Here is a 13,579-nt window from a genome sequence, read left to right on the forward strand (position 1 = left end):
AAAAAAAAAAAAAACCTTTGGGTACTAGGCATTTTGTCTCAGCAATGAGAAAAGTAGCTAGGATAACCACCAAGTTCCAGCCCAGCCTGGGCAACCTGGGGCAGGCAGGGGATGCAGCTCAGTGAGAGCCCTGGGTTCAATCCCCAGTACTGCGCATGCACACAACATACACATGCACACAAGCACACATAAATTAGATAGGTAGACGGATGGATAGATAGACTGACTGATTGAGGTGGATAGATACACGTTAATGAAATCTAAAAACACTGGAATGACAAACATCAAAATATTTTTTAAAAGGTTTTTTTCTTTATCCTTTTGTGTGATTTCTTGGTTCTCTGAATACAGCCTGAACTACTTTTGAAATTGGGAAAAGACTGGGTGTAGGGGGAGACTGTACCTTTATAGGCATCCAACCCCACGGCCAGGATGGTTTCATACCCTCCTGGGAGGGTGGCAGGATTTCCTCAAAGAATTAGCTTGCAGTAGGCACACACAGGTAGTCTGCTGCCCCACAGCTCTTCCCTGGAGAATGAATCATTCCTCCTTTATCCATGTGGCCTGGTGGGGACCTCAATACCAGAGCTCAGATTCCAATGACCCAGAAGTGGACACAGGTGGGCCAATCACAATACCCTCTCCCTCTAGCACAGTGACTGGCTGGGGATGGTGGAGAGGATGCGACCAACACTGGGTCATAGCCTAGAAGCAAGTTTGTTATCTATCTATCTATCTATCTATCTATCTATCTATCTATCTATTTACCTACCTACCTATCTACCTATCTATTATAGTACTGAGGATAGAACCCAGGGCCTTCACACTGAGCTATAGCTCCAGTCCCTTTTAAAGTTTTTAATTATAATTATAATATATGCATGTATATATTTATAATTTAATGACAAAGGGCCTTAATAAGTCACCAGGTTGCCCCAGGCTGGAGTCAAACTTGAAGAAAGTCCACACACACAGGCGGAAACTGAGTCACAAGGGAAGGAAGGATGCCAGGGCTTTCACACAATGTCTCTGACCCTGGATCTACCGACACTGGTCTGAAATCTGCCAGTGTCTTGCTAGCTGTGTGGGCCAGTAAGCTCTCTTTTGGGTTAAGCTAATGAAATGGGTTTATTACTTGTAACCAAGAAAGTTTAGATAAGTATGTGGGCTCTGAGTCATACCAGTGGCTGCCATACCTTCAAGGTCATCAGATCCAACCCACCAGGCAAGACGTTGAGGACAGTCTCCCCTGCAGTAACTTCCTGCAGGATCCTCAGCACCTGAACACACTCCTTTACCCGCTGGTGTACCTGCAACAGAGAGGGTGACGGGAGCTGGAACACCCCACAACCATCTAGCAACAACCTTACTCCCCTAAGGGTAGGGGTAGCTGCCCACACCCATCTCAGCAAGCACATCGGCCTTTGCAGCTCACAGAAACACCACCGAATGGCATAATGGAATCAGTCTTGTTCAGACTCTGTCAGGAGGATCAGTGAGATGATGTATAGGAAACCATTTTAAAAACAAGAGGAATCGAGAGTGTTATTAGCAATCCAGTGCTGGGTTCTACTTGCTCATTTATAGTACACATCTGTTGCTTTTGTCTGCCTAGCACTTACCAGGCAACTCCCTCCTCCTGTGAACCCCAGCTTCTGAGGACCACCCCTGAGCCAAATCTCATGAGGTATTTCTGGCGGGAACTTTCATCTGGCACTTCTCCCCAGGCTGGGAATCCCTCTCTAGAATCTTTCAAACTGCAGCTTGGCGCCGGCGTGGGAGACTGGGGAGAATCCCTAAACATCCCTATCCTCTGATGATCAGGTCAAACATCTGCAAGCTCAGGCCTGTTAAGAGCTGTGATGCAAACCTTGGAAAAGAAGCCAGTTTACAGATGAGCCCAAAGGCACAGAGACAGAGCTGAGCCAGCTCTCTCTGAGAGCAAGTCCTAATGGCATTTGAAGCTGGTTCCAGCGGTCTTGCTCTCCCTATAGTGTACCGACATGAGTCAACTACTTCTCTTTATCATACAAACAAGCTAAAATTGGGTTTCTGATCCTGGCAATTATAAAAGACCTGCTTCATACCCCATTTATTCCCATTGATATGGCAAGCTTAGAACCACCATGATAGAGATTTTGAGAGAGGTCAGTTAAAACACTTGCTTATTGAATGGCATGGTTTGGATAAGCATCCCCCAAAGGTCCATCGAGTAAAAACTTGTCCCTAGGGTGGCTCTAAGGGAAGTGGTAAAATCTTTAGGAGGTGAATCTACTGGGAGGCCCTCAGATCCCTGGGGACATGCCCTCAAGGAATTACGGGACCCCAGTCTCTTCTGCTTTGAGTTCATGAAGTGAGTGGCTCCACCACACACATACACACACACACCACACACACACACACACACACACACCACTGCCATCTAGCAACCCCAGAGACTCAAAGCAATGGGTCCACCTGACCTTGACTGGAACCTTTAGAACTATGACCTAAATACACCTTTGCTCTTATTATTAGCGCAGGTATTTCCTATAGCAAGGGAAAGCTGATAATACAGTGGGTAAAGTACAAAGAAAACAGGGTTATTAACTCTCCCTCCCCAATTGGTGTAAGTCTACCTGGGGATTCCGAACATGGAATTCCTTCTCCCCTTCCTCAATCCGACGATGGGGGATCCATTCCTCCTCCAGTGACTCATTGGCAGGCTGGTTCTCCCCTGGGGCCTGCTTGCAGAAATAGGTAGCAGCAGCTGACTGGTCCCTGAAATACACACGCCATCAGAAGGAAAGCAGGAGAGACTCATCAGCTTACGCCTCTCCCTTCCCAAATCTCCCTTCCAGCCAAGAGAGATAGGCTCCCCTTCGGCTGGGAAGGAAATCTGGGGAGGGGCAAAGGAGAGTAGAAAAAAACGTGAATTCTGAGAACAGACCTGGACTTTGAACCCTGACTCAGCTGTGTCAGTTTCTGCAAGTTATCTTTGAACTTTGGTTTTCTCCTTTTAAAAATAACTCTAACACCTTGCCTTGGTGGAAGGATTAGAAATGACACATGGGAGCCGGGGGTGAAGCTCAGCGGTTGAGCTCTTGCCTAGCGTGCTCAAGGCCCCGGGCTTGACCCTCACTGTAAAACAAAGTCTTCTGAAAAAGAAAAAGACATCATACACTGATAGGGAACTAGCCTACACCCTAGCTCAGCGCAGGCACCTACTCCGTGACAGGTTGTTGTGACTGTCGTGACAGGTCGTTGTGACTGTCGTCCCTCACCTGTGCTCCAGCACCGCCACCACAAAGCCACGAGAGGCCAGCTCCATGCAGAAGGCTGAATACAATGTCCTAGAGATTCCAACAACAGAGAAGGGGATCAAAAGAATGGCCCCACTTTCACCCCCATTCCAACCATATCTGCTGGTGGCCCTAACCCTAACCAGAGGAGTCTGGTCTGGGAAAGTGCCCATAGAGGCTCTCTCCAGCCAGCAGAGGCCTCCTCTCCCAGTGTGCCCATGTCCTCCTCCAGGAAGTGCATGCAGGTCCACCCACCCGATCCCACTGAGTCAGCCCAGCCTCAGCCCCTAAATGTATTTTGGCTACTTCAATGGGACTTTTTTTTTTCCCCAATGGCACTTTTATTGTGTATATTCTGCATGTCTTCCAAACCAGTTATAATGCACCCTGAAAACAGAGATTGGCTATTTCTTTACTATGGAAACCACTTACAATTCAGCACGTAGATTTTCTGTCTATCCTCAAACTTTCCATAAAAAAAAAAAAAAAAAAAGATATGGCAGATACCACTGAGTGCCTACTACAAATGTCTGTTTTTCCCTTTTTCCTCAATAATGAATTTGGTGCTGGGTATGGTGATGCACACCTGTAATCCCAGCATTGTGCAGGCTGAGGCAGGATTGGCATGACTTGGAGACAAGCCTGGGCTACAGAAGCAAGCTCAAGGCCAGCCTGCACTGCTTAGTGAGATGTTGCCTCAAAAAAAGCAGAAAAAAAAGAAGAGGAAGAAGAGGGGCCGGGGATATAGCTGAGTGGCACAGGGCCTGCCTGGTAAGTGCGAGGTCATCAGTTCAATTCCTGGTACCAAAAAAAAAAAAAAAGAAGAAGAATCTCATTTTGATAACACTGTCAAAATATTATAGTTCACAGCCTCCCCTCATAAACCAGGTTAACCTGTGTGGTTAAGTTGTAGCCCAATATGGTACAAGAGAAATACAATACTAAATTTAAAAGTAATATAAATTCTTCTAGCAGATATATATACACACACACATATTTTTATTTATTTATTTATTCTTGTTGTTGTTGTTTTTGATACAGGATCTCACTATGTAGTCTAAGCTAGCCTTAAACTCACTATACAGCCCAAGCTGTCCTCAAACTTGTGGCAATCCTCCTGCCTCAGCCTCCCAAGTGTGCCAGATATATTTTATATATCAGCAGATATATTTTAAAAAGTAAAATAAACAGATATTAACTTTAATAATGTTTTATTTAACCTATAACAGCCTACTGTATTTATTATATTTTATTTTACTTATTATACCCTATTTAATCTATAATTTCAACATACAATCAAAAATTTTAATTAATGAAATATTTTACCATATTCTCTTATTCATATGATCCCTTCCCAGTCTGAATGCCATAACTGTGGGCAAGACTGCCATTCAAAACATTTGCTCAGCTGTAAAACGCACTTCCCTGCCCTACTTCAGAGGACAGCATGCAAGCCACATAAGCAATGGCATATTGCAAACAGGAAGTACCTAAATGCACATACTCCTTGCTGGGATGAAGAACTATAGGTCTCTGGCCGTGGGAAGGGGTTCACAGGTGAATTAACCAGAGATGCAACTAAAGGAAACTGTGTCCCTTGTCCTCCCTGCCCCTTTTCTTGGGATGTCACTTGTTTTGTTTTTTGCTTCTTCTTCTTCTTCTCCTCCTTCTCCTTTTTCAGTACAAGGACTGAACTCAGGGCCTTTACACTGAGCTACATCTCCAGTCCATTTTATTTATTTTACTATTTTATTTTTTTGAGACAGGGCCTCACTAAGTTGCCCAGGCTGGGCTCTAACTTGTGATCTTTCTGCCTCAGCCTCCCAGAGTGCTGTGATGCTCTGATTAATGAAGAGTATCTGTAATTGTTTTACCCTGGGCTTGAGGTAATAAAGATGCTTAGACCAAAAAGATTAACTCCAAAGTCATGCCCTTACTCATTCTGTAAGATAAACCCTGGACCAGGCGTGGTGGCATTAATCTTCTGATTAATGAAGAGTATCTGTAATTGTTTTACCCTGGGCTTGAGGTAATAAAGATGCTTAGACCAAAAAGATTAACTCCAAAGTCATGCCCTTACTCATTCTGTAAGATAAACCCTGGACCAGGCCTATAACCCTAGCACTTGGGAGGCTGAGGCAGGAGGATCATTGTGAGATTGAGGCCAGCCTGGGCTACAACATGAGCTCAAGGCCAGCCTGAACTGCATAGTGAGACCCTGTCCAAAAAGCCAAAAATAAAATAAAAAAAGATAAACCCCTGGGTTTAGGAGGGAATGTCTTCTAGTTTCTTTCCCTTGCTAGACTTAAATTTTCCTGAAGGTAGGGACTCTTCCTTCTCCACTATTCGATGTCTAGCCCTGGCACAGAGCAGGGGCTTAGCTCACTGAACAAGGTGATAACACTGAAAACTACCTCCCTGCCTTCCAGCCTTTTGTCCACATCTACTCTGTACTTTGAAGCGTAGGCCAGTTACAGAGGTCTGCATGCCGGCTCCCCCAGTGGATGAGACTTCCCAGACTGTTTATCTCTGGATGCCCCACTTTCCTCTCTTCCCATGCTGGCCCACAGCTCAGCAGATGTCTACTGAATGAATGAGAACTCAGCAAAACATAGCACTTGTATTCATACGATTAATATTTTTGAAACTACTTCTTTTCAGGCACTAAAAGTGACAAACGATAGACATGATCTCTGCCTGTATGGATTTTACAGACATTAAATAATTATAGCTGGATATGGTGATGTATACCTGTAATCAGAACACTCTGGGAAGCTGAGGCAGGAGGATGACAAATTCAAGCCTACTCTGGGAAACTCAGTGATTTAGTGAGACCCCCATCTCTTTTGGGGGTGTTTCTAAGAAAATAAAACCCAAATTAAAACTTTAAAGGTAATTTGGAATTCAGGCAAGAGATGACAGGGAGACCAGAACAGATGAGCAGCACAGATAAAGACCCCAAGAAAGGAAGTAACACAGTTCTTGGAAGTAAAAGCTCAATTTGTCTTCTCTCTTTTTTTTGAACCAGGGTCTCAGCATGTTGCCCAGGCTGGCCTTGGACTCAGGTCCTCCCATCTCAGCCACCCGAGTACTAGGATAACAGGCGTGTGCCAACGTGCCAGGCGTCTTTGCTTTTGAAATCTAGTTTGCTGCCTTCCCCAGAAAAGAGGGAAAAGCTGAAAGGAAACGTAAGAACCCAGTCTGCCTGCCTCAGTGAGCATCTGGGCAAGTTGTATTTAACCGAGAATCCCCCAACAATGTTGACTAAATCATAATGAAGTCTCTCAGATAAGAGCTAGAGGCAGACAAGGGTTGATAAATAATTCAAAAAGGGCTGGGGACGTAGTTCAGTGCAAAGACTGGGTTCAATCCCCAGCCCCCTCCCAAAAGAATAATTACATAAATAGTAAATTTATTACAATTATCTTAAATACTGAAAAGCAAAATTTGTACTAGAAAACTTAACCTAATATAATAAAGGGGTTGGGATGGGTGTGCCTAATTAAGACCCTAAAGGTAACTGGAATTTAGGCAAGAGATGAAAGGGAGTTGAGGATGTGACGAGAAGAACAGCAAATATTTCAGACAAAAGAAAAAGCCACAAAGGACAGCCCAGATAAAGACCCCAAAGCAGGAAATAATACAATTCTCTAAGTTAAGTAAAAGAAGGTCAGCTGGTCCAGAGCAGGAGAGGGCAAGTAGCGCAAATGAACCTAGAAACTTTATCTTGGGCCTGCATCTAGGTAAGACCACGAAAACAATGGAATTAAGTTCAAGGTGCTAGTAAGAAGTTTCAATTAGAGGAAGGACAGTCATTCACTCACTCAACAAATATTTATTAAGCACCTACTATATGCCAGGCACTGTTCAAGGTCTGAAATGACAAAATCATATTTGGTTTTAAAACAGATCTGGCTATGGTGTGGAATGGTTTGGGGGTAGTAAAGTCTTTGAGATGCTGCCACATTCGAACATAACCTAGACATATATGTTGATAGATCAATAGAGAAAAACATTCCTGAGGTTGACCAGGAGCACTTGAACTACCATTATTAAGCTACAGTATGTAACACATCGTGGTGTGGAAATCAGAATTCTGGGAAGATTCTTCAAGTTATGGCAAGATTCCTGAAACATAAGCCAAAGTTTCCCAAGTCTAGTGAGAGAGCACCCTGTCCCTCCACGTGGAGAAAGGGAGAGGACAGATGACAGAACGTGCACCTCTCCGCATCAATCCTCCTAAGTGCTTGCTCTCTCACAGACCACCCTGTGGGAGCGGAATGCCCACTGGGCAGGTGCTGAAACCTCCAGGCTCCCACAGTGCACAAGCGGCTAGCTGAGAAAGAGGTCAGGCTGCGGGCTCTGTGAGTGCAGGGAGCCAAGTCTGTCTTACTGCCCACCATGCCAGTGCCACGTACAGAACAGTCCCTCGACATAGGTTGAATAAAGGATCCTCTGATTATAAAGTTCAAGCTCTTCCTAGAACTTCTGGGCTGTAGCATAGGAAGACAGCGAAAGTGTACATTTACATAAATGCTAGAAATAAAAAGTGAAGGGTGCGAGGCTCCACCAGGGAAAGGGGTTTGCGAAAGGCAAAAAGATGGACGTGGTGCTTGGTAGGAAGCAGATGGCAGATGAGACCATCTGGCACATGGAAACAGCCCTTTAAGGATCACTTAAGACTCAACAGCCATAACTGAGAATATGTCAAAGTCTGGGTTTCAAAACTTCTTACCTGAAAGCTCCTAGGCCATGGGAGAAGATGATCAAGGGGTATCCAGAGTCCTTCGGCTTAAAGGGGCCATTCCAGCTAACAGGCAGGCGACAAGATCCTGGTAGAGACACAGGCTATAGAATCTCTGGCTGCCCGGAAATTGCGATCCCAAGGACAGACCAAGCACAGGCTTGGCAGGCATTTGTGTCCCTCCCCTGGGGAGAACCACAGATTGTCCCTAAGCACCCCAGGGCAATCACCATCTACTGTCTTCCTCTTTTCTTTGCTGGAGTGAACACAATAAAAAGAGGGAAGATAAACCCAGGGGGTTCCTGAAGCACAGTGCTGGATCCAACGCTCGCTCACGCACACGACCCTGGGTTCTGTGCCCAGCATGATCAAAACACGCCAAAGCAAACAAACCAACAAACCAAGCAAACAAAAAAGGCAACACTCCACAAGTCTGGGCAGATACTCGAGATGCCAAGGCAGGAGGCAGAGTTCCTGGGCTCGGGGCCTTTGGGAAGAAGTGGATGATTCGATGAGAGCACCCCCCAGAAGAGGGAGGGCTAGAAGAAGAGCAGCAGGAGGCTGTCTGCTCCCTGAGTTAAGAATGGCCAATCTACACAACAGCTGGCGGAGAGTGAGAATTACTAACTGCTGCATCAAGGACTCATAGCTGCTGCCTGTAGGACCCGTTCAATGCCCCAAGCACTGTACTACAGGCTTTATATACTTCCTATACTACAACCCTGCAAAGGCAGCAATTCAGACTGGGTAACTTGTCCAATCCCACCCACTACAAAAAGACTCTACAAGCTAAAAGCAGCTGGGTGTGGTGGTGCACCCCTATAATCCCTGCACTCGGGAGGCTGAGGCAGGAGGATTGTTGCAAGTTCAAGACCAACCTGGGCTACAAAGTGAGCTTGAGGCCAGCCTGAATTACATAGCGAGACCCTGTCTCAAAAAGACCAAAAAAAACCTAAAAGGTACTTTAGTTCTCCTAGGGACATAACCAGGCAACAAAGAACACCTAGGGCCAGGCCAGCCTTACCCACAGCCAGGTTGAACAGCAGCCCCACCCAGCGCCTATTAAACTGCAGGTAATCGGCCAGGCCAGTGCAGTACTCGTAGCGGGGAATCCACAGCGGTCGCTCCGTGGCCTCCCCTGCCTCTTGACAGGGGTAGAAGAGTCGAAAGAAGCTCCCCTGTAGGAAATAAGACAGCAGCAGCTCAGAGCAAGAAGTCCAAGCACCATTAAGATTTCCCGGCAGACACACGTTGTGGCACTAGCCGGGAAGGGCACCAACACAGGGAAACTTAGGTTTCATTACCATCCCCAGCCTTGACGGTCAGGAGATCCAGAAGGAAACAGTCTTATTTCCAGCCTACACGAAGCGTTGTGTTATTTCAAACAGCGAACTCTTTCGAGTTACATCTTGGATGGAGGGGCACTAAACATCTGAGTGCTTGGAACACTGAAAGATTTAAATCTGGCCCTGAGCCCAAGCCTGGAAAATCTCTAGGAGCTACAGATTTGCCCTTTGGCCCCTCCAGGCTGGCTCTCAGGATACAGTAGACACTGCTGGAGGAAAGTCCAGAAGAAGCAGGAGGGAAACCGGGCGGCAGGAGAGGAGAGGACCCAGGCAGTGACACAGCCACGGCCACTGCTGTTCTTATCCGTGTGCACTGGGATGAGATTAAACAAAATAAAACAAAAAGCTTTCCATAATTAGGCATCTGCTCTCAAGACAGAGGAGCTGTCTCTGCAGCTAGGGCCCCCTCCTTCCTACTTGAAGAAAGAACTCATGGTCTCTGTCAGTTGGGAAGTTTTCCAATACGGTGCTTGGAAAGAAGAAGAAGAAGAAAGGCCAGGGAAGACAGAGCCGGGGCTAATACCCACGTCCAGACCAGCTGTAAGTCAGCCTCCCCTTCCTGGAACTGCGATCATGCAGTCACAGGGCAGGCAGGGGCGGAGCGAGAGACACCTACCTGGAGACTCTGCCCCTCCATCACATCCCCACAGCCCACAAGGTGGGGTCCGGAGACAGGCGGGAAGCACATAGACTGGCTGGTCCCCATCTCATCACCAGCTGAACCAAATGACCGGAGTAATGCTGGACTTGACGGCTGGAGGGTGAGACACAGAACAGCCTCTTGCTGGTTGCTTCTTAACTTCTGGTTCCTTGCGAGTCACATGCCACCCTATCTACTTCTTCCTGCCCTTATCGCTCCATCCTCCCTGCCAGTCACACGTTGTATCATACAGATCATCTGCTTTGCCACAGTGACTTTACCAGCATTTAGGGGATGATTTTTTCTTTTTTCTGGTACGGTAAGGAAATGGTGATGAGGAGAAAGAACTACCATCTTCAAATCTTCCAAGTGTTTACTCAGCACCTACTACATGCCCAGCATAATAGCAGTACCTGCTACAGGGACAGGGACCTCGGCCTTATCGAGCTAGTAATAGTCACTAAGTTCTACTATTTACTTTTTAGCACCATGCTAAGCATGTTATGTACATTATCTCATTTCGTTCTTTCGACAACTCTCCGAAGCAGCTAGCACTGAGACCTGTTTTAGAGAGGAGGAAACTACAGCATAGAGAGATTGGGTAACTCCTCAAATTGCCCTGCATTAGTGCAGCAAACCCTGGTCAGGCAAGCCTAGACACTGAGTCCTTAAATATAACTGGTGCCGTTCACAGGATGACTCACATAGGCAGCTACGAGGTCTGACCTAAACGACTGACTCTAAGGTGGCACTTATGCAGGCCTTGGAAGACGAGGAGGTTTGGCAGGGCAGACAATGGGCAGAAAACATTTCTAGACAAGATGTAAGAAGAGCACAAAAAGGCAGCGGTCAGGAGTATGACATGCGCAGATCAAACGGGAACCTTCCTGGCGCCGGATATGCCTGCGTCTGACTAGGTCCCATTCCTGGCCTTTGCTGCTTCCTAAACTGCAGCTAATGCCATGGTTCCCCGATGCCTTCAGTTTCTCCAGACCAGCATCATCATCATCGCACTCTGCCAGGAACTACGGCGAGTGCTTTACATCCAATATTTAATTTAATCCTTAAACAGTCCATTATTAACTCATTTCACAGACAAGGAAACTGAGGCTTGATAAATTATGTAACTTACCCAACAACACACAGGTATCAGCGCCAGAATCAAATCATGGACACTGTGGCTGTAACATGGAGTTGTGCTCAAACTCCCCAGGATCTACTGCCTGTGACTTTGGTGGGGCTGACCTCTCCCCAACCTCCAGAGCCAGCCCCAAAGTGACCTGAGCCAATCAGCCATTTCTGGGCCCCGGGAAGTATGTGGACAAAGAGTGGACATCTAACATTAAGTTGGTCCAATCAGAATAAAGCCCAAGACTTTGGTTTGACGGCTGAGGTGAGAAACCTTCTTTGTTGTTCTGAACTAGCATGATGTACAGCTGTTATCTGTCAAGTGGCTTTGAACTACGGCACCCACTTTGCCAACTTTGAGGATGAGGTTATCCACAGTGGACGGCAGAGCTGGGAGAATCTCAGAGAAATAAGCTTTATTCAGGAAAACATAAGAATCCTTGGATTAAAGCACATCTGACACTTGGCCCACTCCCAGACTTTCTAGTCACCTGAACCTATAAACTCCCTTTCTGAGGTCAACAGAACTAACAAGGACTGGGGGTATAGAGTGAACCTAGCATGCACAAGGCCCTGGGTTCAATATGGACCACAAAACAACTAAAAACATAAGCCGACAGAATTAGACTTCTGTTGTTTGCAACCAATAAAAGCATCCCATACTGTTAATCATCACATTACTCTGCTTCCTTTAACAGCCCTGGAAGGGTTCAGAGAGTTCAAGTCAAAACGTGCCTGAGCAAGAAGAGACCTCAGGGATCATTTCTGTCAATTCTCCTCACAATCACCTCCCCACTCCCGCCCAGTACCTCTATACACTTTCCTGAGGAAGAAACTAAGGTCCTGAGAGAGTCTGTGAGCTGTTCAAGGTCACAAGCAGAACCATAATTATATACAATTGTCCTGTCCGCTAGAAACCACTCCACAGAATGGAAAGCCCCAAATAATCCCAATGGTGTTCTGCTTAACTTTTTTTTTTTTTAATTTATTTACTTACTGTCTTTTTGAGACAGGGTCTTGCTATGCAGTTCAGGCCGGCCCAAGCTGGCCTCCAATTTGCAACAATCCTCCTGCCTCAGCCTTCTGAGTGCTGGGATTACAGGTGTGCGCCACCACACTTGGCTCTGTTTAACTTTAGAAGATAATAAATGATTTTGTGAGCCCATGAGTTCAAGACTCAAGTGTGGGGAACATAGCAAGACTCTCTCGAAAAATAAAAAATAAACTCAATTATCCTAAAAAAGAAGCTAAGCTCCTGACGCAGCCAGAGCAGAGGAAGATGGGAGCTGCTCAGTCACAGTGCCTGGCCCTCCTTGCACTCTTGTTGCTGAGGGCACACACACACATGACCTACAGCTGGGGCCGCAAGACACACGTCACCCACATGACCCTGAAGCAGCTGCAAATTCCAACTGTCATAAAAGAGAGTCAGATAAAACAGTGGAAGAGTTCTGAGGAGACAGGACTCCCCAAGCTTGGGAGTGGAGGGCAGCAGAAGATGGGAGGGCTAACTTTTAAGCGGAAGAAACAGTGGGTAAAGGCAGAGCGTTAAGAAAGCATTCAAAGGCCGGGCATGGTGGAGCACACCTGTAATCCCAGCACTTGGGAGGCTGAGACGGGAGGATCGCCATGAGTTGAAGGCCAGTCTGGGCTACAAAGTAAGTTCAGGGCCAGCCTGAACTACGTAGCAAGACCCTGTCTCAAAAAACAAAACAAAACAAAAATAACAATAATAACAAAAAGCATTCAAGAAACAGAGTAGTTAGTGATGGGTGCAAGGGGAGAAAGGAAACATGATAAGACCTAGAAGACAGCAGTGCCTCAAGTGCTAGGCTGAGGAGCTGGAATCTGCTCTGGGAGTGAAGTGCTGGGAGATAAATTATACCTGAAAGACCCACACTTGAAGCCCAGCTCCTCTGCTGCCTAGTTTGCTTTCTCTGGCAAGTTATCTGACCTCTCTAAGCCAATGAGAATCCTCTCTATCCTCATGGGGTTGCTACGGAAATAAAGTGAAATGAAATATTTAAAGCACCTAGCCTAATACCTAGCCTGGTATTTTAGCAAATACCCAGTAAATACATGTTGACTCAGTGAAAGCAGAAACAATAGGATTTGTCAACTGAGTGGATCTGCAAAGTCAGTGGAGAGAGAAGAGCCAAATATAATCAGGTTTCAGGACCTGGTGAGTAGGAAGATAGTTGCTTCTTATGGGAAGAGACTTGTTTCATCTAGCATTGAAAACAGTGCTTGGAACAGGAATCAGAGTAAGTGGATTTGAATACACACACACACACACACACACACACACACACACACGCACGCACACGCGCACACACACACGCAGGGGGAAGGGTGGCAGATCTCTCACAAAGTTCTGAGAGGGACATCAATTAAATTCTGCTTGGAAATAAAAATAATTGGCCAAGCTGGGCTTGGTGGC

The 13,579-nt window shown here is 46.2% G+C and overlaps 1 protein-coding gene across 1 annotated transcript in view; it reads right to left on the minus strand.

Moving 5' to 3' along the window:
- The window catches only part of Pafah2 (platelet-activating factor acetylhydrolase 2, 40kDa), a 33,718-nt gene that overhangs the window by 16,629 nt on the left and 3,510 nt on the right, over positions 1-13,579 (minus strand). Inside the window, exons 2-7 of the mRNA XM_005394836.2 lie at positions 9,988-10,125; positions 9,050-9,203; positions 8,017-8,113; positions 3,264-3,332; positions 2,619-2,760; positions 1,197-1,310 (exon numbers count right to left, since the gene is read on the minus strand). Coding sequence (XP_005394893.1) covers positions 1,197-1,310; positions 2,619-2,760; positions 3,264-3,332; positions 8,017-8,113; positions 9,050-9,203; positions 9,988-10,077 — 666 coding nt within the window. The 5' untranslated portion in view covers positions 10,078-10,125. The remainder of the gene's footprint in view (positions 1-1,196; positions 1,311-2,618; positions 2,761-3,263; positions 3,333-8,016; positions 8,114-9,049; positions 9,204-9,987; positions 10,126-13,579) is intronic.

The sequence above is a fragment of the Chinchilla lanigera genome, unplaced genomic scaffold (assembly GCF_000276665.1).
Source record: "Chinchilla lanigera isolate Chin_1 unplaced genomic scaffold, ChiLan1.0 scaffold00051, whole genome shotgun sequence".
In the NCBI taxonomy this organism is placed as follows: domain Eukaryota; kingdom Metazoa; phylum Chordata; class Mammalia; order Rodentia; family Chinchillidae; genus Chinchilla; species Chinchilla lanigera.